This window comes from Triticum dicoccoides, chromosome 1A (assembly GCF_002162155.2).
Source record: "Triticum dicoccoides isolate Atlit2015 ecotype Zavitan chromosome 1A, WEW_v2.0, whole genome shotgun sequence".
In the NCBI taxonomy this organism is placed as follows: Eukaryota; Viridiplantae; Streptophyta; class Magnoliopsida; order Poales; family Poaceae; genus Triticum; species Triticum dicoccoides.
The window spans coordinates 389,122,513-389,146,793 of record NC_041380.1 but is presented as its reverse complement, the minus strand read 5'-3'; the positions used below and the strand labels follow the sequence as shown (position 1 = coordinate 389,146,793).

Below are 24,281 nucleotides of genomic sequence, written 5' to 3'. Positions count from 1 at the left end.
GTGGGAACCAGCCCCTGGTGGGCTGGTGCGCCCCCCTTGGGCCTTCCATGCACCTAGGGTTGGAAACCCTAAGGGGTGGGGGCGCCTCCACTTGGCGTGGAGGCCAAGCCACCCCTAGGGCTGCCACCCCCCTCCCTAGATGGGATCTACAAGGGGCCGGCGCCCCCCTAGGCCCCTATATATAGTGGAGGGGAGGGAGGGCAGCCGCACCTGAAGCCCTGGCGCCTCCCTCCCTCCTGTGACACCTCTTCCTCCCCGCTTGTGCTTGGCGAAGCCCTGCCGGGATCCCGCTACTTCCACCACCACACCGTCGTGCTGCTGGATCTCCATCAACTTCTCCTCCCCCCTCGCTGGATCAAGAAGGAGGAGAGGTCTCCGCTCCGTACGTGCGTTGAACGCGGAGGTGCCGTCCGTTCGGCGCTAGGATCATCGGTGATTTGGATCACGACGAGTACGACTCCATCAACCCCGTTCTCTTGAACGCTTCCGCTTAGCGATCTTCAAGGGTATGAAGATGCACTCCCTCTCTCTCGTTGCTAGATGACTCCATAGATTGATCTTGGTGACACATAGGAAAATTTTGAATTATTGCTACGTTCCCCAACACTAGCATCAACTATAAGGAGTAATCAACACTACTAGCAACCCACAAGTACCAATCTGAGGTTTTGATACAAAGATTGGATACAAGAGATGAACTAGGGTTTGATATGAGATGGTGCTGGTGAAGATGTTGATGGAGATTGACCCCCTCCCGATGAGAGTATCGTTGGTGATGACGATGGTGATGATTTCCCCCTCCCGGAGGGAAGTTTCCCTAGCATGATGCAAAATGGACGTATCAAGAACCACCAGATCCAATCTAGACACCATCTCGGATGGGGTTCACCACCTCCATTGGTGCCTCTCCAATGATGCGTGAGTAGTTCTTTGTAAACCTTCGGGTCCGTAGTTAGTAGCTAGATGGCTTCATCTCTCTCTCTCTCTCTCTCTCTCTCTTGATTATCAATACAATAGTCTCTTGGAGATCCATATGTTGTAACTCTTTTGCGGTGTGTTTGTTGGAATCCAATGAACTTTGAGTTTATAATCATATCTATCTTTCTATATCCATGAAAGTTATTTGAGTTTCTTTGATCTCTTATATGCATGATTGCTTATAGCCTCGTATTTCTTCTCCGATATTTGGGTTTTGTTTGGCCAACTTGATATATTTATCTTGTAATGGGAAGAGGTGCTTTTTAGTGGGTTCGATCTTACGGTGCTTGATCCCAGTGACACAAAGGGAAACGACACGTATGTACCGTTGCTACTAAGGATAAAACGATGGGGTCTATCTCTACATAGAGAGATCTTGTCTACATTATGTCATCGTTCTTATTGCATTACTCGGTTTCTCCATGAACTTAATACACTAGATGCATGCTGGATAGCGGTCGATGTGTGGAGTAATAGTAGTAGATGCAGGCAGGAGTCGGTCTACTAATCTTGGACGTGATGCCTATATAATGATCATTGCCTGGATATCGTCATAATTATTTGAAGTTCTATAAATTGCCCAACGGTAATTTTTTTTACCCACCGCTTTTCTATTTTTCTCGAGAGAAGCCACTAGTGAAACCTACGACCACCGTGTCTTCTTTCTCATATTATTTGCCTTTGTGATCTACTTTTATTTGCTTTTATTTTCAGATCTATTAATCCAAAAACCCCAAAATACTTTGCTGCATTTTATTTTATTTGCGATCTATTTATCCAATCTATTATAACCTTTTTCCTGTCATGCACCAATTTCTGGCACTGTTACCCGAAAGGGATTGACAACCCCTTTAACACGTCGGGTTGCGAGGATTTGTTATCTATGTGCAGGGGGTATTTACGTTGTGTTGCTTGGTTCTCCTATTGGTTCGATAACCTTGGTTTCATATCCGAGGGAAATACCTACCGCCGCTGTGCTGCATCATCCCTTCCTCTTTGGGGAAATACCGACGTAGCTTCAAGCGACATCACGGGCGCCCACACCCGCACCCCTACGCCCATTAACCTGCATGGCCACCATGCCAATGACAGATGGGGCCCAATCCCCCTTGTTTTTTAAAGAAGAAACAAAAATGTAAAAATTAATAAAAATTAATTAATTACTTAACTTAATTAATCTTATTAATTAACCTAATTCACTTAACTAATTAAACTGTTAATTAGTTTCAGTCAATGACAAGCGGGACCCACGTGCTGTTTGACCAGTCAAACAGACTGTTGACTGATGACATCATGTTGATGTCATGCTAACACAGTAATTGCTTTTATCTAATTAAATTAATTCTGTTATATCCAAAAATGAGTTAAATCTTTGAAAAATAATATAAAATAAACCGTAACCCGGGTTAAAATACTTTGTACATGAAAGTTGCTCAGAAAGACGAGATGAATCTGAATATGTAGTCCGTTCGTCTGCCACACAACCTAGCATAGCGAACATGCAACCTCCCCCCTCCGGTTCATTTGTCTGAAAATGCCAAACTTCGGGAAAACTTTCCCGAATGTTTTCCCCCTTCACCTATATCGTGTAGCACTGCGTTAAGTCACCCCAACGCAACGTTTTACTTTGTCATGCTTTGCGATGCATTGTTTGCTCTGTTATTTATTATGTTCCCCCTCTATTACTTCTTTCCGGTAGATCCCGAGGCCGCGGTTGAACCGGTACTCGACTGCTTCACCGTCGAAGGTTCTTATTTGTCTTCAGAGCTTCCAGGCAAGCCCCCCCATTTGATCATCCCAATATTGCCCATTCCATTCTCTCATGCTTGTTTTAGATTTTGCTACTGTAATTGATTGCTCCCATTCTGATGCATAGCTTGCTTTTGTACCTACTATTGTACCCTACCTGCTTATCCTAAACTGCTTGGCATAGGTTGGTTAGAGATCCATCAGTGACCCCCACCTTGTCCTTGTTGCCCCTGCTTCATCACCGATGACTCGATCAATGTGATCGATGACCAAACCCGACACCTCACATCACATCATGCCCCTTTTGTTGCTCGACTCTGCAGAGTTACCATCGAGTATCGAGGGTGATACCTCGCACATCACTCCTGATGAGATCTCTGTAGTGTAGCTATTCAGTCGTGGTCATCGAGGGTGATTCCTCCTTAACCACCCCTCAAGTGTGAACCTGGAGGGTGGTTCCTCTTACGTTCACCTTGATGATTACATCAAGTGGAATCCACCGAGGGTGATTCCTCGAGTTTTGTGCTTGATGTTTGGACACACGGTTACCTTGACTTTACTTGAGACCTTGGTGAAAGTTGGGCGGGCCCGGAGAGCACCTGCAAGATAATTATGTGTAACACCCTCGATGCGACTATAGCTCCCACGTGTCGAGGCACGACTTAGATACATAATCGCATTGAAGGCATATGTCACAAGTTAGGCAATCTTCACAACAACCCATGTAATATATAGATAATAAAAGGGGAGATAACATAGTTGGCTTACACTCGCCACGTCAATCAAGTACATAAATAACATTACATCATTCAAACACTCATGGCCCGACTACGGTGCCAAAATAAAAGGTAACCCAACATGCGACACGGTCCCGATCACCCCAACTGGGCAGCACTACTGATCAACTGGAAACGGGACAACACAAAGGACAAGATCTGCATCGAGCTCCTCCTTGAGCTTGGTTGCGTCATCTGCATGGTTCAACGACACCTGCAAGCTGGTTTTGGAAGTATCTGTGAGCCACGGGGACTCAGCAATCTCGCACCCTCGCGATCAAGACTATTTAAGCTTATGGGTAAGGTAAAAGTATGAGGTGGAGCTGCGGCAAGCGACTAGCATATATGGTGGCTAACATACGCAAATGAGAGCGAGAAGAGAAGGCAAAGCACGTTCGATAAAAGTATGATCAAGAAGTGATCCTAAAACAACCTACGTCAAGCATAACTCCAACACCGTGTTCACTTCCCGGACTCCGCTGGAAAGAGACCATCACGGTTACACACGTGGTTGATACATTTTAATTAAGGTCAACTTCAGGTTTTCTACAACCGGACGTTAACAAATTCCCATCTGCCCATAACCGCGGGCACGGCTTTCGAAAGTTCAAATCCCTGCAGGGGTGTCCCAACTTAGCCCATCACAAGCTCTCATGGTCAACGAAGGATATTCCTCCTCCTGAGACATTCCGATCAGACTCGGTATCCCGGTTCTACAAGACATCCTCGACAATGGTAAAACAAGTCCAGCAAAGCCACCCAGATGTGCCGACAAATCCTGATAGGAGCTGCACATATCTCGTTCTCAAGGCACACCGGATGAGCAAGACGTCAGGTGGGCCAGCCCAGAGTTGCCCCTGGTAGCTCCGGACATCGCTCAGTTGAACCAACACTCAGAGGAGCACTGGCCCCGGGGGTTAAAATAAAGATGACCCTTGGGCTGGCCTAACCCAAGGGAAAGAAAAGGCTAGGTGGCAAATGGTAAAACCAAGGTTGGGCCTTGCTGGAGGAGTTTTATTCAAGGCGAACTGTCAAGGGGTTCCCATTATTACCCAACCGCGTAAGGAACGCAAAATCCGGGAACATAACACCGATATGACGGAAAATTAGGGCGGCAAGAGTGGAACAAAACACCAGGCATAAGGCCGAGCCTTCCACCCTTTACCAAGTATATAGATGCATTAATTAAATAAGATATATCATGATATCCCAACAAGTAACCATGTTCCAACAAGGAACAACATCTCCATGTTCCAACAAGGAACAAACTTCAATCTTCACCTACAACTAACAACGCTATAAGAGGGGCTGAGCAAAGCGGTAACATAGCCAATCAACGGTTTGCTAGGACAAGGTGGGTTAGAGGCTTGGTTCAACAATATAGGAGGCATGATAAGAAAGTGGTAGGTATCGCAGCATAGGCATAGCAAAAGAGCGAGCATCTAGCAAGCAAAGATAGAAGTGATTTCGAGGGTATGATTATCTTGCCTGAAATCCTGAAGGAAGAAGAACGAGTCCATGAAGAAGACAAACGGACGTAGACAAACGGGTCCTCACAAACGCGACGTTACCGGAACCAACCCGAAGAAGCAAACACCGGAAAGAAGCAAACAATCATAGTAAAACAACCACCACATAAACATGGCATGATGCACAATCAAGTATGATGCATGTCCGGTTTAATGAAGCATGGCATGGCAAAGTGCACAAGCAATACTACAAATTAAGTGGAGCTCAATATGCAACTCCGTTGCATATTGACGAAACACCACGTGACTTATTAAGTTCGATCTTGGTTATGTACCCAACAATATTAAATGTTGTTAAACATGGCAAGAGGGTGAAGCAAAGCAAAACTACCTATCTAGTCAAGGTTAAATGAGGCCGGAAGCAACGAACAACAATTCCGGTAATCCCCATATGCATATATTAGGTTCGGTACTGTTCTGCCCTAAACCATATTTTATAGTTGTTGAACATGCAAAGTGATGCCACCATGTTAAACTATGCAAAATTCTACCCCATTTACATATAAAGATTATTAAATTCCGAGTTACGGTTATTTAGTTATGAATTAAACCATTTTAGCATGGCATATGGACAAAGTTACACAAACAACATTTTAAACATTTTAAACATGGGTGAAAATGACATATTATGAAACTATATGAAATTCTAAGCATTTTACATATTTAAATTGTTTTAAACCGATGCACCATTTGTGAGTTATTAAATGCATGAACTCTAGGGACTATTCTGCAAAACGGGTAGTACTCAGGAAAATAGCTAAAACGTTCTGCGGAAAAAAATACATCTCGGGCTGGATCTGGTTGGCCCAACAGTGGGAGTGCAAAATAATAGGAAAACCTAGCAAAAAAATGGGGCCGGCCAGGACACAAACCCTGGACCCCTGGGATGGATAGATGTTGCGCTAGCCACTGGGCTAGTTGATATGCTTGTGGTAAAACTTAGTGGCAACTCTAAATAACCTCTACATGCCAGAACGGATCTAGGAAAAGAACGAAGCTGCAGTAATGGAGGAAGTTGCTCACAGCGGGAAAAACAAAGGCCGGCGACCATGGCGATGCTGGCCCTTGGTTGGCTGGGTGAGCGGAAGGAGCTGGGCGCCCCTAGCCTTGAGGCCCTTGCGCACACGCGGGCGTGGGAAGTCAACGGGCAGGGGCGGCTTCCTCTGTCTGCTCCCGACAGAAGGAGCCAGCGCGGCGCGGAGCAGCATTTGGGTTGCGGCACGAAGGCGACGACAGCGACGCGCAAGGCGAGCAGGGATGGCCGGCGGTCGACGAAGACGTCCGGGACCAGGCGGGTATGACAGGAGATGGTGGCCGGCGGGCTGGAGCTTGGTAGGGTCGGCCATGGCGACGTGCTGTGAAGAAAGGGACGCAGAGAGAGACAGATAGTGTGAGAGAGAGCTAGGGAAGTACAGCAGAAACGAGAAGGGAGAATCAAGGGCACACGGCGACCTGCAGGGCTCAGGTCGGCGGCGCTGACCCAGGCGCGTGGCTCGGTCAATGTGAACGATCGAGCTGCTGGTGCTCGACGCCGCAGAATACGAGGCAGAGGGTTCGGCCAACGGCGAAGCGACTCCGACAGGTTGGAGTCGAGGCAGCGCATGGATCCAGCCGGTCTTTGTGGCGGACGCGCCAGGACAACGAAGAATGCCGGCGAGCTACTCCGGGACGAGGCGGTCAACAAGGAGTAGGTAGTTTCTTTCATGGCGTCCCCTGTTCCTGTGAATAAGATAAGGGAGAGAGCTGAGAGAGGGAAATAGGGAGGGGGAAAGGGAGGAGAGGGAGGCGACGGGGAGCTGCAGCATGACCTGGTGCTCCGGTCGGCCAGGTCGAGGTCGGTTTTCGCTTGAGGGGCTCGGGCTCCATGGGCGCGAGGGGATCGAGGAGGAGCAAGACGCATGGCTGGATGGCTCGATGGATTTGGAAGGTGGCTGAAAGAGGAGGGAGGTGGTTGGCCGGTTGTGGATCCCGATGGGGAGAGTGGCGGCGGGGTGAGGAAAATGAGGGAGTTGGTCTAGGGTTAGGTTATGGTAGGATGGTTTATATATATAGCAGTGGGATTAAGTTAGGGATATCTCGTCCTTACGATCATAATCGGACGGTCGAGAAATAGATAGATAGGGAGTCCAAATAAGAAAAGGGAGATGTTTTAGGGATGTTTGGGGATGAACCGAATCCAACAGTGACGAAAGTCCGAGTCGGGTTCGGGACAACTATCGGACGCGCGCGCGAGGAGGGCCGCGAGCTAACGAGAGAAGTTAGGTTGGACCTGGCGGTAGGTAGTGGGCTGTGTAGACGGTATCGAGCTGAGAGAAGAGAAGAGAGTGAGGCCCGGCGACTGTTTTCGGAGACCGAAAACGTCCGACGTTAGACCGACTATATTCCCGCTATAGTTATCCGTTGGGGCGTCAAACGAACTCCGAATGCGACGAAAATTGACAGGCGGCCTACCTACAACATAAAAACACCGCACGCCAACTTTCATCCCATTCCGAGAACATTTTCCGGCCACTTATAAAATAATATTTCGGACGTGCCGCGGGCTCGGGTAAGTGTGGTTGGACTCAAAACGGACAACGAAAGGAACGGGGGAACCCGGATGAATGCAGGTTTTGAAAACATGATGATGCAATGCACATGATGAGATGGTATGCAATGCACATGATGAGATGGTATGCAATGCATGACACGCAAGCACATGACAAGGCAACAACAGCGAATAACTGGAGGACACCTGGCACATCGGTCTCGGGGCGTTACATTATGTGGCACAACCGGGCATTCTGGGCCCTTGCCGTAAGTCCCCGAGACAGGGCGACGAGGTCACATCGATCGTGAGTCTCTGCTCGTCTCCGCAAGCTAATAATACACTATGGTTTGGGTATTTGTTCTGAGTTGGCCTTTGTCCTTTACGCACTAACCACCACGCGAGAATAGTTATGGGCCTCGACGACGTAGTATCAACCGAAGCTTTGTCAGACGTCCAGTTCAGCATTGTGGCACGGCCTGGTCGGCGCCCCAATGGAGGTGGCCTGGATCGCCCTGCGCGCGATGACCCGGAGTGCAACGGGCGATGGGCCCAGACCCCAGAGTGCTTAGGATGTAGACCGACGGGGACCTCTCTGCTGAGCTTAGGTAGGGCTACGACATGTTGATCTTCCGAGGCCGGGCATTGACCCAGAAAAGTGTGTCCGGCCAGAGTAATCAAGCCTGTTGGAAAACATGGTGCACCCCTGCAGGGAAGATTATCTATTAATAGCCGTGTCCACAGTAATGGACGTTCAGACTTATATCCTGATCTTTTACAACTAGAAATGGATACTTGAGATATGTGGCCCCGGGATTGCTTTCTCGCAGGGAGTCGAGGAAGGATCTCTGGCCATTAATGCTACAACATGTTTGTTAAATATAAACTGCTATTCTTTACTCTTCTACATGCTGCAAGATGCTTGGAGCTGCTTGAAGATGCTAGTCTTTGATAGGCTAGGCCTTCCCCTCTATTCTGTCATTCTGCAGTTCAGTCCACTGATACAGTCCTTCCGTTTGATACCAATGCATACTTAGTATAGATCTGATGCTTGCGAGTACTTTGGATGAGTACTCACGGTTGCTTTGCTATCCCTTTCCCCCTCTTCTTTCTTCTTTCCGGTTGTTGCAACCAGATGGTGGATCCCAGGAGCCAGATGCCACCACCAACGGATACTACTACATGGAGGCCACCGAAGATCAGGAGTAGTTAGTAGGTCCCAGGCAGGAGGCCTTGCCTCTTCGATCGTTGTTGTTTTTGTGTTTGCCTTTTAAGGCATCCTTGTTTAACTTATGTCTGTACTCAGATATTTGTTGCTTCCGCTGACTCTTGTGTATCGAGCTTGTATTCGAGCCTTCGAGGCCCCTGGCTTGTAATATGAAGCTTGTTTTATTTCTTTTTTTGTGTCTAGAGCTGTGTTGTGATATCTTCCCGTAAGTCCCTAATCTTGATCATACACATTTACATGTATAATTAGTGTACGGTTGAATCGGGGGCGTCACAGTAGCGCATCGTCAGAGTTCTCTCCTCCTCGTCGCCGATCTCCCTCAGTTAACTCAGTAGTCTGATCCCTCGAACAAATTTGCTGAAGCAGCACAAATGTACCACCTCTAATGGTATCTGCACGTACAAGAGGAACATTGGGTGGCTGAAAGATCGTGGATGTCCCCTAGAGGGGGGTTGTGAATAAAATAATTACGGTTTAGACTTTAACAAATGCAGAATAAACTAGCGTTTAATTTGTCAAGCACATGACCTAATACAACTAGGTTCACCTATGTGCATGAACAACTTATGATAAGCAATATAAACAACTAAGTGATAGCAAGATATATAACATGAAACACTATGGCTATCACAAAGTAAAGTGCATAAGTAATGGCTCGGGTAAGAGATAATCGAGGCACACAGAGACGACGATGTATCCCGAAGTTCACACCCTTGCGGATGCTAATCTTCGTTTGTTGCTGTGTGGAGGCACAATGCTCCCCAAAATGCCACTACGGCCACCGTAATCTCCTCACGCCCTCGCACAATGCAAGATGTCGTTATTCCACTAAGGGACCCTTGAGCACGGTCACCGAACCCTTACAAATGGCAACCCCTGGAGGCGGTCACCGAAACCCTACTCTCGTCCTCCTCGGACAAAGGTAAGTAATTGTCGTCAGCCCCTTCAAAGAGGTAATCCTTCGTCCTCGGGGATTCCTGCGGGACTGTGTTGTTGCCCTGAGGAGGCTTGAAAATCCTCCTCTAGATTGTCGGCCTCATCAGCTACCGCACCGTTGTTGGTAGTGGTGTCGGGCCTACCGGGGTCCCGGTTGGTATCTCTCTCGTGCCTTCACCGACGTCTTGACGGGTTCTTGGGAGTATCTACCATGTATACTCCCTCTGTCCGCTGAAGAATGTAAGTTCATATTTAAAATTTGTCCACAAAAGAGTATACTTCTATCTTTCCAATGCACTTTAAAGTATTTTCTCACACGGTAATCAAGACCAATAGCATTCTATACATAGTCTTATTAATTGCTACATGCACTTAGCTCATTGGGGGTTGGGTAATTAAAGAGGAGAGAGATGGTGGCTTGCAATTTCCCAATGCATTTTTTTACTCCACTCCATAATTTGTCTTAAAATTTCTAGATGTACACTTTTCACCGGGAAGGAGTACATCATAAGTAGATGTTGCGGTCCACTTGCCGGTGTTGACCAACGGCGTAGTGGTTTCTGGAGGGCCGTCGACATCTTCATCCATGTCGGTAGCCTCCACGTAGTCTAACACGCCGGTTAAATCATCGACTGTGGCGACTAGGTGGGTGGCGGGTGGGACGTAAATTTCCCGATCGTCGGCTTTAAGTCTGATCTTGTCATAAACCGAGGTCTGACTGTCCGAGATTGATAAGCTCTGGATGCGATCGAGTATCTCGTTTAGCTGAGATAATTCCTCAGGGTATCAACATAATTTGCAGTAAGCATTATGACAGTGACAGCAGGCCCGTTACCTCGAGCCATTCAAACAACAGTGCACATAGATAATGGTTTCACAGTTCTACAGATCATCCAAACCACAGTGCACACAGATAATGGTTTCACAGTTCTACAGAACCCACACTAAAGGTCTAAAGTTTAAAAGAAGTATCCCTAAGCTCACTATGTAGATCTCATCGTCTCTGAAACACAACAAGGGCCCTTTGCACATTCCAGAGCCACCCGCCACCTGAGTCTTGTTAACTAGTACAATTCTTCAGTTACTACCTTGGTTCTCCAGCAGAAGTCAGCTAAGCCTAGGCTTTGGTGAGATGCCAAGATTTGCTATGAAATGGAAAAAAAATGAATCAGTTTGTTTAGATGAAGCAATCCCTCCATTTGAATAAAAAAGAGATACAAAGGTTCCACATGCCAACAAAAAACAGTTTGCAAAAGAAAAATGAGTTCAGGGTATGTTTGAATTGCCACCAATGTCCACCCTACCGAATTTTTTGGTCATGGCCAAAACATTGGTCCTTGTTTGGATGATTGCCAACTTTTTGGCATGCCAATGCTCTTTCGCAACTCTAGTTCATTTTTCTAGCCAATGTTGGCCAACTCACAGGCATGCAAAACCTCAACCAAAATATTGGCTAACCACATTTTTGGTAGGGTAAACATGGGGAGCAAACAAGTAATCCTGAGATCTTTACTAGTTCCACATTCTGCAGTTACCATTAACCCCAAACGATTCTCAGACACAATTTCAGGCATGACGTTGTGCCTACTGCCTAGCACAGTAAAGAAATAGATGGTCCACATCCAATACAACAATATGCGATTTGAAGTAGAAAATTCTGAGTTTTAGTCAATCACCGAAACATGTCAAATGTAGTGACGAAGTGATGATTGACCAAGCACCTTTCATGAATAACCCAAAGCTAGTGTTTAGTTTGCTTTCAATCACACTGAATTTTTAAATAAACACTAGCAAAGATTAGTTCAATTGGAGATAATTTGTTAACAAAAATCAATGCATTTATGCACCAAACAAACAAGAATAAGAGGTGTCCCAAAGAAGAAACACTAAACTACCTTTTCGCATAAGCCACAGTGAACACATCAGTCAACCCTGAGTTCTCCAGGCTCAGTATTCTTTTGATCTTTCTGTAATCGAGAGGCAGGCAAAATAGATTTGAGCTGGGTGGTCTCCATGTTTGACAACAGTTGTGTGACAGTCTTAATTTGAGATGCGCTGCATAGTTTAAAATATGATGTTACCACAGGTGACAAAGAGGAAAAGTACCTTCAACCATGCGGTAGAAATATGTAGAGAATAAATTATGGTTAAAGAAGCTCTTTGGAAAAGCTACAGGTGCTTTAGAATATTATTAGCAAGATGACTGTGTAAATGACATGAAGTTCGGGCAGTCACCTTTGCAAACTACTGTCCATAAAAGCATCCAAGGAAGAAATTACATTAGGTAGTTGTTGTAGCACCTAGAATATGTTAGGATACAAATGTCAATAGCTACATTACAGGGATATAATTTCACATCAATGCAAAATGACATTTTACTTGCTCTGTGTTCTTTGTAAGAGATGCTTTTGCCAAGAGATTCTTAGGGAGTTTAGCCAAGTGGACCTGTGACAAAAAGGACCCCGTGTTAGCACAATGATACAAAATATTTATTCTGGACACAGACCCCATAGTCAAAATTATACTGAGACTCCTGAATTCAGTGAACTAGCATATTTTGTAATTGTAGGCTTGTAACTTCGATATTTTGGGGGACAGAACATTATCGCAATCAGGGTGACTTCCACTAGCAATCTGATTGATTAAGCACCACGAGGTCTGGACAAGAATGAAAGCACACAAATAATCTAGAACTGTAATACCATGCTGCATCTGAACACTCCAGAGCAGTATTTTTGCAACTTTCTCAATGCCAATCAAAGCTCTCACTACTTGATAAATGTGGACAAAATGTTCAATGCGGTCTTGACACAAAATATTAGATTATAAGATGCAACAGATTAACTAGGAAGCAATCACAATGGCGTGAAAATTCATTCAAAACCTAACTGCAAGGAGGAACTACCACGTCTATCGCAAGATTCACACCCTTGGGGGCACCTGAATAAACAGTCTGCACGAATCAGCACCTACTTCCTGTCGAAATTCCCCAGACTTGACAAATTGTTGCTCTTGTATCACATCCAAACGGATGCGAAACAGCAAGAAACAGACAAGGAGAGAGGAAGAGAGGGGGAGGGAGACCTGGGCAGGGGAGGACTGCTCCATGAGCTGGAGAAGGTTGGAGGTGGACTGCACCGCCTGCCCTATCTGCTCCGCCACCGTCGCCTTCGCTCCTCCGCCGCCCCCCGCCGCCGCAGCCATCTCCTGGTCGTCGTCGTCGTCGCCGTCGCCGTCGCACAGCGCAGCCTCAGAATAATTCGAGGCCCAGCCCAGTCAACTGCAACATGGGCCACGTGGGCTGTCCATGTAAGGAGCCATTCGCAATTCGAAACATTCCAGAGGTGGTGGGTCGAAAACTCCCGAACCCCCTAGAACAGGACACGCCCCCACCGACCGGCGGCGAGGAAGAGGAGGAGGACATGGCGGCGGCGCGGGGGCAAAAGGCGCTGGCGACGCTGGTGAGGTCGCTGCGGAGCGATTCCATCTCCAACTCCAACGCTCCCAGGCTCAGGCACCTCCCGTCTCTCAGGTACGCATCGGCTTCCCCCTCCTTCGTAGGCGATGCTGGTGGATGACGCGTGCTGGATTTGATTTGACCGGGATGTGGATTTGGCTTGATCAGGAGGACCTTCTCGCTCTACGACCAGATCAACCTCATCGACACCGTCCCCGAAGACCAGCTCCGCTTCCAAACGTAACCTCTCCTTACATCCTCCCCGTTCCATTTCAATTGTTTTCAGCTTTTGCTGTGCGATAGCCAGATTGCCTTCTTCAAAATATATCCGTGGATATGTAGATTTGTGGAATGAGATTGACCATGATTGCGTTTTAAGCTCAATGTTTGATGTATGGTCGAAGAATCATCCTGGTAGTTGTAGATTAATCAATGTACTCTCTTCCCAAAATAACAGGTTACAAAATATCACTCAAATCCGTCAGTATCTGGAGGTTTAATTACTTACAAAATTATCTGAAGGGTCCTGTGGTTGATCAGTGCCCGGAAGTTTGGTTACAAACTGATGTTCTTCTCTTAAAACCAGATACTGCCCACAGGAGAGTGCTGTAGCCTGTAGATACTCTTGTTCTACCTACTAATCCTAGCTGTTTGTAGGATTAAACCAGACGAATGCTTTAGATACTTACGTTGATAATTCATATCACGAATTTCAATAACATTTTCTAGCAGATGGAGTGAGACTGAAGAGGTTTTGATTAGAAGTGATCATCTTGATATAGGATGGTTAACTCATATTATTGCTTGCAAGTAAAGGGATGCAGCTGCCATTTTTCCTTTTTTCCCCTTTAGTTGCTAGGAATCTGAAAATGATGCTGTACTCACGTACTGCTATGAATAATTTCTGAGGATTGACCAGTAACTTCAACAAAAGTGAATCAATCTCCTTTTTTGCTGAATGAAGGGGAACACAACATGTTTGAGCGACTTTTTTTAGGCTGCGAACTGTCATTTTTGCCTCTCAAATTATTTTGGTTTTAGGAAGACCACTAGCCTATTATTTAGAAAGCCAAAAAGAAATTAGCTAGGTGTAAAAGTGGTTTCTTAGTTCTTATCCTGGGGGTGTTGGGGGCAGGTTGAATGATAAGGAAAACAAACAGAATTGCCGTTGGTAGCTGGAAGCCGCTATGCATGAAAAACATCTAGTGGTTTGGGCATTCAAAACCTCAGAGTTATTTACATGTATTGTTTTTGGGAACCATTATTTTAAACTTCTGATGCGTAAGGCTGTCACACGGTTGTTTTATTGTACCTGTTTTCCTTGTTAAGTTGCATAGTATGACTTAGCCTTGTACTGATCTTGTTTTTTTTCGACCGAAGGGGCCACACGGCCCTCATATTCATTATGAAAATGGACTTGTTTACAGGGCAACAAACCAACCATTACATCACTGATCTAGAACCACACCAGGATGCTCCAGCGTAGCAAGCCTAATCATCACACCGCTGATATATATCACCACATCAGGATGCTTCAATCTACCCAAAACTAGCCCAGAAAAGGCCTAGTGTCACACTACCTACAAAGGTATCAACAGAGTAAAGGACGACAACCAAATTAACATAAAGGCTTCGAGGCCAGCAAGCATTTCCAGCGGCTAGCTTCACAAGATCCTTCTCACATGCGGCGCCAAACCATGCCCACCTCTGAAGACATCACGGGTCACCCTCACGATCCGTCTAGACACCTGATGCAGCATGTTTTGTACCCCTCTTTTCTGCAGATTTTTCCAAGAGTCAATTAGGGAACAAACAAGAAAGATAATGCCAGTAGGATCTGTAGGCATGACACTTTGAAAACTGGATTTGTTCCTTGTTTTCCATATAGACCACAAGAGAGAGCAGTACCCAATAAAACAACTACCCTATCTTTGCCAGTATAGCTAGACAACCAGTTCTGGCACAGGTCGAAAAAAGACATTGGAGCTCTCTGGTTCCCTAGAGCACATCCCACAATATTCCACAGGAACTTAGCTAAGGAACAAGAGAAAAATAAATGATTCACAGGTACTGATCTTGTTCTTAGATTCAATATAAAGCTGGGAGAGGTGCATCTGTTTCTTACTTTCTCTTATGAGAATCACTTTGCTCTACTGTCATGAGGGGTGGATAGTACAACACATAGTGGATTTTTTTAACATTCCCCTTTAGTTTGCTAACTTTGGTTCCTTTCCTGAGAATCATCATCTCAGTCTCGCTTATATACAATTGGCAAGAGTAACCAAGAGTGTCAAAAATAGTGATTGGGGACACACTTGAATTTGCCATGACTTGGGGCTTAGATTTCTCTTGTTATGCTTTCAGTTGTGTGTAGTTCTGAAGAAAATTTCATTCTACTATCTCATTTAGTTATGTCGAACTTGTGTATTTGATCAGATGACTGAAATACTCTGCAGTTACGATGACACTGGATTCAAGATTAACAATGTAAAGTATGAAGGGAGCTTGCTGATAGTAGAAAACAAGATAATGACCTGGACACCCAAAACATTTGCGGATATAACTGCTGAAAGGTAAAGGTTTGCACAGTAATGTACTATCTGCTGTATATATGTCTTGAGCAATGACTCTATTAGACCATGTGATACCATTTGTTTGCAGTAGCGCTGTTGAATCTATTCCTGTTTGTTTGTTATTTACTGACAACTTATATTCCTTCGATAATGCAGTTTATCAATCTTCAAAATTGTGCACCCAATCCCAGGTATCTTGGCCAGTACCCTACAGTTATACATGACATTTTCTTATCATAATTTTATCGTGTCAGATGAGCATGGTTCCCAAGGGTGGCCATTTCATGTTTAGTAAAAATGAATATTGTTTACGCGTTCAAGATATTGCGGTCTGTTTTTTTTACTTCCGTGTTGTGGTTCAACATGTTGCTCTAGTAGTTTATCCAAGTTCATTGTTAAAAATTAACAATATTTCCTCAGGGCCCAGGGGTGGACAGTTCTGTTGTTTGTATTTCTGAACCAAATTAGCGTTACTTGGTTATTAACATCCAATATACCGTGTTTCTCCAGAGATTCTGATTCTTGGTTGCGGGAAATACGTCCAGCCAGTCAGTCCTGAGCTGCGCAAGTTCATTCGGTCAACTGGGATGAAACTGGAGGCCATCGATTCGGTAAAGTTCAAATGCATTTCCCCCCTCCAAGTACAACATAGCGTCTATGCTGAAAATCTCAATTCGAAACACAAACTTCGATACTGTGATACATAACGGCCCATATTTGTTTGGCAGAGGAATGCGGCTTCGACCTATAATATTCTGAATGAAGAGGGGAGGGCAGTGGCGGCCGCAGTTCTTCCGTTTGGAGTCGACTCTTAATCACTGTCAGCAGAGCGGTTTGTGTTCTCCTTGAAGTCCATAGAGCTGACATGAGACCTCTCTTGCACCTCAGCGTCGATACCTGTAACGATCGGTGGCAAGTGTTGTTCCCCACTCCTTTTTCTGTTGTCCCTTAGGAAGCATCACCCTGGTTGTGAAGTGTGTTTTCTTGTGACCGCGAAAACAAAAACAAAAGCAGTCTACCTTGTGTACATCAGAATAATCTGCACGAGCCGAACGGTGTTTTCCGTATTAGCCAGGGTTTATTTATCGGTCTTGTCGGCCCTGGGATTCATCTGCCATGAGGCCAGATCGATGAACCGACGAACAAACGGCGTGTGCACTGATGTTTGTACTTGTCCGGTATCTCCCATAACTATGGAAGGTTCGATTCACACAATACAGTAAATTGTGGTGACGCAGAACGATTTTGCGCCGGTAAATCAGAAGGAGAAAAATTGGCGTGCGTGTTCTCAGGCGTGAGAGGCACGCTGCCGACTTGGGCAGGCAGTTGAGATCTCACGCCGAAACTCGGGGAGCCATACGCCAGGACTCGAGAGGCTGAGATATATCCTGCTTCCTTTTTTTGTTGAACAAAGTAGCGAGATATAGCTCGCTGGCTACGCCACACACGGTGGTGGTGATGGAGGCAGGAAAGGGAGATGGATGTTTGTCATCGTTTTCTCCGTCCACATCGCCTCGACGGGAACGTTTGCTCGCATAGCCTAGCTCCGCACGCAGGGCAGGGCAGGCGCGACGAGCTCCGGCCAACTTGCCCTTGTTTTCTTTTGGAGGAAAAACTCGCTCCAGCCAGTTTGTTCTTGTCTGCATCGTCCGACACATTGCCGTCTCCGCGCGGCCCGAGAAGTCCCCAACCGCCCATCCCCCCAAACAGGATCCGCCTCGCGTGGCATATTCCTCTCCGCGCACGCGGCCGTTCTGATTGCACCGGCCAATGGGCCCAATCAGTACGCATCGGAGGACGTTGGTACGGGCTGGGTTCGGATCTGCGGACCATGCCACCTATGGGAGGACGCATATACTACAATTGTAATTATTTTTGTATTTTGCGGGGACACGCAGGTGCAATTCAACATGTGGTTGAGATGGTTAGATGGACAGTGATATCCCGGTCCACCAGGATTCAAATCCTGGTGCTCGCATTTATCTTGTATTTATTTCAAGATTTTCGGCGATACATTTTCAGGGGGAGGAGACGTATCGACGTTGAATAACTACCTCACATACTGTAGTTAACTGTTGGAACCACTAGATAGAGAAAAAAAGAAAAAAAAAGAAAAAAACATTCAACAACAAAAAAGAGTTTAGCGATGTACTAATTAATATTAAAAATCAATAGGTCATAATAATGAAGTAATGATTTGTTTTTGGCACATGAATAATGATTTACTTTGTTGTATTGAGCGGAGGAGATTTCCTATACAGAAAAGAATCACTAACATATGCAAACTTCTAATGCAAAAGGTATATATTGAAACTTCTGAGGGATGCTGTTGCATTCTATCGCTCTAGTATTCTCCCACCAAAGGTTGAGTCGGGGTGGCATGCGCAGGTTCGGCCCTGGCGGCGCGAGCACGAGGATACAGTGTGAAAGTTTTTCTAGCTGAGCGTGGGCAGTTTTGGAGGAGGATGTACGTGGTGGAAGGAGTGGAAGGTGTGCGGCGGCGTTATATTTGGCTAATGTGTTTTCCCAATTACATGATATATGTTGTCATGATTTATTTCCTAATGAAAGTGTAATTGAGACGAAATGATTCCTATTTTAGTGTTCTGATGATTATATGTGACGTGATGCTTTGTATCCTAATGAAGGTATACTTAAGGTGCAATAATTCCTATTTAAGATATTACGGAGATGGTTAAAATTAATTAGTAAATATGTGAATTTGATGTGATACAACATTGGGACAATCTGGTCAATTGATGAATGATGGATATGTGGTTGAGATCTAATATTTCTGCCTCAACTTGTTTGTTTAATAGTAGTGGAGATGAGTCACAACTTCTTGCATTTAATGGTTCAGATTCAACGTTCAGCTCATTCAGCTTGTGAGATACAGGAATTTATGCTCGCCCTCATGAGCAGCTTTATTTTGGTCAGGCTGGTGGCCGCGCCGCTGACTGTAACCATGTTTCCTGACGAGCAATAAAATGAGCAAGGAAAAAATAACCACGTGTGAGGTGCACTTGACTTGACTTGTGTGCAATGTTGCGTGTGCGTGTACAAAATAGACGCTTGGCAACAAGCAGCCCACCATTTCGCTGCCCCCAGCGGGTCCCGCACGAAACTGGCTCGTGCCAGGCAGGCACGCTGGTCTCCGGGTCTCTTGGGCGCTGGAACCTTTTCTTGGGCGTTGGAACCGAGGCGAGGCGACGAGGAGCGGAGGCGCATCGGATGGACCGCGCCGCCTGGCTCCGGGGCCTCCGGAGGCCCCCCACAACCACCACTCGGCGTATAAAGGCCCGGCCCACGGAGGGAACGGGCGGTGCTCCCCTCCTCGCAGCTCCTCCCAACATTAACCCTCCCTCTCTCCACGACCACCAGCTCCTCCCTATTCCCGTCTCTAGCGCGAACCGCGGGGCGTCCTCCAAGCAATGGCGGCGGCGGCGGAGATGGTGCGCGGGTTCGCCGCGACGGCGCGCGTGGCCAGGCCGGCCGCGGCGGTGGCGGCGCCCCCGCAGCCCAGGCGGGCGGTCGCCGCGCGGGTGCTGCGGACCTCCGCCTCTGAGAAGGTGGCGGCGGATCTCTCCGTCGCCGGGACCAACGGCTCCCTCTCCGCTCTGGTGAGCGTCCGACGGCTCTCCCCGTCCCTGCTGCGCGCGTTCTTCTTGCTTCCCTAGTGCTGCTCCACCATGTGCGCCGAGTAGAGACTTGCCTTATGCTCTCGGTGTTCGATGCGGGCCGCTCGAGCCAGCGGCTGGCCTGGTCGCTCCGCGCTCTTGCAGTGTCCGGCGATTTTGATTCCGAGCACCGCAGTTGGGTTCGCCGTTTCCTGTCTTGCTGGGATTTGTTTGTTTGTGCTTATTATATAGCGTCGTCCTTGCCGCGCACTTCGTTAGTGACCGATGGTTTGATCCCGAGCGCAGTGCTTGAGACTCCGACGTGATCTGTTCCAGCTTGCGATAGCCTCGCCCCGTCACCCGTATAGGGCTTTTGATCTGCTCATCTCTACCACATTACATTCGGGGAACTGCAAGCTCCTTTTATATTGCTCTGATCTTACTACAAAAAAAAAACGGTCCGAACTTGAAAAATGGCTGGCTGATGATTATTGGAGGCAATTCATCCTCTATGGCAGCTCTTGAGCAATTTCTGGATTGTTTAGCTAACAACCCATTTGTTTCCCTGCTACTTTTGCTTTGCAATATGCTAAACGCGATGAGAGATTTAGCCATTCCAAACATGTGGTTCATTCGGTGACTGATTTATCTTGTTTGCATGCAGAGCAATACTGATGTCAGTACTGACGCCACCTCACAAGCAGTGGATGTGAGTCCCCGGAGGAAGACAAAGATAGTCTGCACCATAGGCCCCTCGACCAACACTCGTGAGATGATATGGAAGCTTGCAGAGACTGGAATGAATGTTGCGCGTATGAATATGTCCCATGGTGACCACCAGTCACACCAAAAAGTGATTGATTTGGTCAAGGAGTACAACGCAGAGAACACTGATGGCAACACTATTGCTATTATGCTGGACACAAAGGTATGTCACGACTGAATTCATTAAATTAAATGCATCAATCAAATGCGGCAAGATGATTAAGGTTCAGCGATGCAGGGTCCGGAAGTGCGAAGTGGGGATCTTCCTGAGCCAATCATGCTTGCAGAAGGTCAAGAGTTCAATTTCACGATTAAAAGAGGGGTGAGCACCGAAGACACTGTCAGTGTGAATTACGATGACTTCATAAGCGATGTTGAAGCTGGTGACATACTGTTGGTGGATGGTGAGGACTGGCCTGTCACCATTTAGCTAATAATTTCATGTCGATGATTAAATTCTCTTTAAAGCAAGTGCATGCCCTCATATTTTCTCTACAACTGTTCCTGGTTAAAACTCCAATCCCGCTATTTCATAATATTAGCAGTTTTTTAGGTTTTGAGCATCAATATAGAAATAATTATCGGCATAGGGAGCAACATATTCTTTTAGAAAATTATGGTCAATGTGTTGCTTTGTAGAGTGTGGTTGTGTCTTAGACTACTCATATTGTGAATGAGAGGGAGTTTTACTGTTCATTCTATCAGATTATTTGGCTGTCCTTCAAAATCAAATTGTCTTGTTTGCAGGTAAACAATACAGAACGTTGGAGTTACTAATCCTTCATTGCATTGTTTGTGTTAACAGGAGGAATGATGTCGCTTGCTGTGAAGTTGAAAACAGCTGACACAGTCAAGTGTGTAGTAGTCGATGGTGGGGAGTTGAAATCAAGGCGCCACCTTAATGTGCGCGGAAAGAGCGCAACTCTGCCATCTATAACAGGTTAATTGGTTTCTTCCTTAACATTTTCAATTGTCTCAGAGGTGTGCACAGAATCCTGACATGACATGCTTCTGCCCCAACAGAGAAGGATTGGGAAGATATCAAGTTTGGTGTCGAAAATGGTGTTGATTTCTATGCTGTTTCGTTTGTGAAGGATGCCAAAGTTATTCATGAACTCAAGGCTTACCTGAAAAGTAATGTTCTCTATCATCTTTGGAAGTCCTGGATATCTATATTGGGAGCTTACTCAATATTTTCTTTGCTCTTTCATACCCAGGTGCTAATGCGGATATACATGTTATTCCAAAAATTGAGAGTGCTGATTCAATCCCGAACCTCCAGTCCATTATTGCTGCTTCAGATGGGGTAAGGCCTTGAATGTATCAGTTCATTCATGTCAAAACAAAGAGCAACTCCTTCCCACATGTAAATTTCCTTAGATAGCTGTCATGAGTGATCATGTTTATTGAAACTTCAAACACATCATTCTTATATGGCGTATGAATTCCATTGGTCTATTTAAGTCTAGATTTATCCTGCACATGCTGCATGCAGGTCTTATGTTTGAGATAACGAAAAAATATATATTTTGCAACCTTAGTGGACTAATTTATCATTGTTACAAATATCGGCTGATTTAACTGCAGTTAACTGCTGTTCGACCCCCCTCCGATACGAGAAAGGCCTATTCGGCCCAGTTAATCGGTCTGACAAGCTGATTTATCGGTTGTCAGGCTGAATTATTGGCTGTGCCGATTAACTGAGATATTTTGGCCCAGAACTACTCTCCTATGCCAAGAACAGAAGCACAACTCGTGTTGTTCTGTAAATGCTGATGTACTGCTGCTGCTGTGCTGTTCTCTTATGTTTCTAGATAGTACTGTTACTGTGCTGCTCTCATTTGATGTTATATAGTGACGTACAATTACTGCTGCTGTGTTGTTGTTGTTTCTGCTCTTCTATGTTGATCTATATATCATCAGAACATCAAAGGTAACACTCTTCCTTGTTGCTATGTAGCCTAGGATTGCATATTTAGACATTCAGTACAATGTATGTTGCTATGTAGCCTCGGATATATAGATATGGCCCTAGTTAACCTACCGATAAATGGGTTACCGATATATTCAGTTAAATGGACGATTCACCGATTAATCCCTTATCAGCCCCGACTGATATGGTACCAGTTACCGATATCCTGAACAGTGTAATTTATTACTGCTAAATACTGAACTTCTTGAAATGTTCATAGGCAATGGTGGCTCGTGGAGATCTTGGTGCTGAACTTCCAATTGAGGAAGTTCCTTTACTACAGGTGAGACTAAAAAAACCACTGCATTTATCAGAGCATGTCTATATAAATTTTGGAGTAAAGAAAAAGATTCATCCTTCTGTACTTTTTCTTAATATACCTAAAATGCAACGAAGCATCAGTTGCATTTAAACTGCAACTATTTTACCTTTACAGGAGGAGATTATCAGAACATGCCGAAGCATGCAGAAACCAGTAATTGTTGCAACAAATATGTTAGAAAGCATGATAGATCATCCAACTCCAACAAGGGCTGAAGTCTCTGATATAGCCATTGCTGTTCGGGAAGCTGCTGATGCCATTATGCTATCTGGTGAAACTGCCCACGGGAAGTAAGTTTTAACCTGTCATAGCTTTTAAATCCCTTTTATTTATTGTGTATATCAATTAAGCAATCACAGAGGCATTTCTAGAGGGTACAGATCTACATTGGTCTATAACATTGCATTGGACTTACATCTGTGCTTTTTCATGTGCTTAGGTACCCATTGAAGGCAGTAAAGGTGATGCACACTGTGGCACTTAGAACAGAATCCAGCCTATACGACCCAGCTAAAGCTCCCAGTCTTGTTGCACGTCCAAAGGTATGATCGCTTTTTTCCAGCTGCTGCACTTTCAACCCACTATGCGGTGCCTTCTGCTCTATTTGATGTTTACTACTTAGACTCTAACCATCTTATACCTTTTGTTTTAACCCATGTTTTCCCATGATTATTCTTGTAGGCGCTGCTCAACGATGACTTCTGCAAAAGCCAATTAAGTAAAATGTTCGGATCTCATGCTACAATGATGGCGAACACCCTTCGTACACCGATCATTGTGTTTACACGTGTGGGCTCCATGGCTGTCCTTCTGAGCCACTACCGTCCCTCGTCCACCGTATATGCATTCACTAATGAGTATGTTCTTTTGTGGTTTTTAACCATGCTGCTTTCCTCTTGTGAAATCTACTATGGGAGTGGGTTTTGCATTGATCTGTGATACCTAGCATCCACTCAAATAAATGATCAGAATGGGAAATAGATGCTCTGGAGTATTGATGATGTCATTCCACTGTTGTTGCAGAGTACGAGTGAAGCAACGGCTGGCACTCTATCAGGGCGTGGTTCCTATTCTCATGGAGTTCTCAGATGACGCGGAAGAGACTTTCTCAAGAGCAATTACCAGCTTGCTGGTAAGTCCATGTGCTTCACAAAGTCAAACCTTTTATCATCATTCTGACAATATAAACATGCTGGTTTGTCATGAAGTTTCGCTCCCCAAAGTCCCCAAGTTTCTTTCTGATCAATCATGGGTTTCTTGGACATTTTGACAGGATGCGAAATACATGAATGAAGGGGACTATGTCACCCTGGTTCAGAGCGGGTCGCAGTCGATCTGGAGAGAGGAATCTACCCACCACATACAAGTGAGGAAAGTCCAATGCTGATGCAGAACATGCACGCCGGTCTCCCCCCTTATCACGAGAGGAAAGTTTTGATGACGCATCCAAGCATGTTACTATTCTACTGTGTCGTGTTATGACTACATCCGAGTAATTCTTTTATGGAGAACGTTGCTATGTCGGAGCTGTAGCTCACGCTGAATTTACTTGTAAACACTGAATTTTTTAATGCAATATTCATTCTTATTGGCATGGTTTGACATTGGGCATGTCTTGTGATTTTTGGCGTTAGCAGTTGAAAAGAAGGCAACAAAGTAGTAGATTTGGACTATCAAGATACTACTAGTGACATGTGTTTTGTTTTTTCTTGCTGCATGGATTCAGCTTAAGGTTCATTTGGAGTTGGCTTCTCACCCAGACAAATGCCCATTGTTGGAACCAGTTATCATTGGGCGGACTATCATGATGCTAATTGAAATAATGTTGTTGTGTAGTAAATGCTTTGTGTTC

At 45.5% G+C, this 24,281-nt stretch overlaps 3 protein-coding genes across 3 annotated transcripts; 2 read left to right on the top strand and 1 right to left on the bottom strand.

The window, feature by feature from the left end:
- Positions 1-10,531: 10,531 nt before the first annotated feature.
- LOC119275295 (tobamovirus multiplication protein 2B-like) lies at positions 10,532-13,026 on the bottom strand. Its single transcript, XM_037556117.1, has 5 exons — positions 12,808-13,026; positions 12,103-12,168; positions 11,959-12,023; positions 11,619-11,778; positions 10,532-10,868 (listed from the first exon to the last, which is right to left on the bottom strand). The coding sequence occupies exons 1-4, from the start codon at positions 12,925-12,927 to the stop codon at positions 11,646-11,648; spliced, it is 384 nt and encodes a 127-aa protein (XP_037412014.1). The 5' UTR covers positions 12,928-13,026; the 3' UTR covers positions 10,532-10,868; positions 11,619-11,645.
- LOC119275288 (NADH dehydrogenase [ubiquinone] 1 alpha subcomplex assembly factor 3-like) lies at positions 12,996-16,838 on the top strand. Its single transcript, XM_037556107.1, has 6 exons — positions 12,996-13,255; positions 13,349-13,420; positions 15,637-15,753; positions 15,910-15,944; positions 16,264-16,364; positions 16,482-16,838. The coding sequence occupies exons 1-6, from the start codon at positions 13,011-13,013 to the stop codon at positions 16,566-16,568; spliced, it is 657 nt and encodes a 218-aa protein (XP_037412004.1). The 5' UTR covers positions 12,996-13,010; the 3' UTR covers positions 16,569-16,838.
- A 2,277-nt stretch (positions 16,839-19,115) lies between these two features.
- LOC119275279 (pyruvate kinase isozyme G, chloroplastic-like) lies at positions 19,116-24,031 on the top strand. Its single transcript, XM_037556096.1, has 12 exons — positions 19,116-19,373; positions 20,035-20,298; positions 20,374-20,539; positions 20,941-21,075; positions 21,159-21,269; positions 21,353-21,441; positions 22,328-22,390; positions 22,544-22,719; positions 22,869-22,971; positions 23,111-23,286; positions 23,453-23,561; positions 23,703-24,031. Exons 1-12 carry the CDS (start codon positions 19,185-19,187, stop codon positions 23,814-23,816), a joined length of 1,695 nt encoding a protein of 564 aa, XP_037411993.1. The 5' UTR covers positions 19,116-19,184; the 3' UTR covers positions 23,817-24,031.
- The last annotated feature ends 250 nt before the right edge of the window (positions 24,032-24,281 follow it).

Excerpts from the sequence above, each read along its gene's own strand:
- LOC119275295 (XM_037556117.1), bottom strand. The coding sequence starts at position 12,927 with ATGGCTGCGGCGGCGGGGGGCGGCGGAGGAGCGAAGGCGACGGTGGCG. Across the intron at positions 12,024-12,102 it reads TTACAAAGAACACAGAGCAA|GTGCTACAACAACTACCTAA; the intron begins GTAAAATGTCAT and ends AACATATTCTAG. Across the intron at positions 11,779-11,958 it reads ATGGACAGTAGTTTGCAAAG|CGCATCTCAAATTAAGACTG; the intron begins GTGACTGCCCGA and ends TAAACTATGCAG.
- LOC119275288 (XM_037556107.1), top strand. The coding sequence starts at position 13,011 with ATGGGCCACGTGGGCTGTCCATGTAAGGAGCCATTCGCAATTCGAAAC. Across the intron at positions 13,421-15,636 it reads GACCAGCTCCGCTTCCAAAC|TTACGATGACACTGGATTCA; the intron begins GTAACCTCTCCT and ends AATACTCTGCAG. Across the intron at positions 15,945-16,263 it reads AATTGTGCACCCAATCCCAG|AGATTCTGATTCTTGGTTGC; the intron begins GTATCTTGGCCA and ends GTGTTTCTCCAG.
- LOC119275279 (XM_037556096.1), top strand. The coding sequence starts at position 19,185 with ATGGCGGCGGCGGCGGAGATGGTGCGCGGGTTCGCCGCGACGGCGCGC. Across the intron at positions 20,540-20,940 it reads TGACATACTGTTGGTGGATG|GAGGAATGATGTCGCTTGCT; the intron begins GTGAGGACTGGC and ends TTGTGTTAACAG. Across the intron at positions 21,442-22,327 it reads TTATTGCTGCTTCAGATGGG|GCAATGGTGGCTCGTGGAGA; the intron begins GTAAGGCCTTGA and ends AAATGTTCATAG.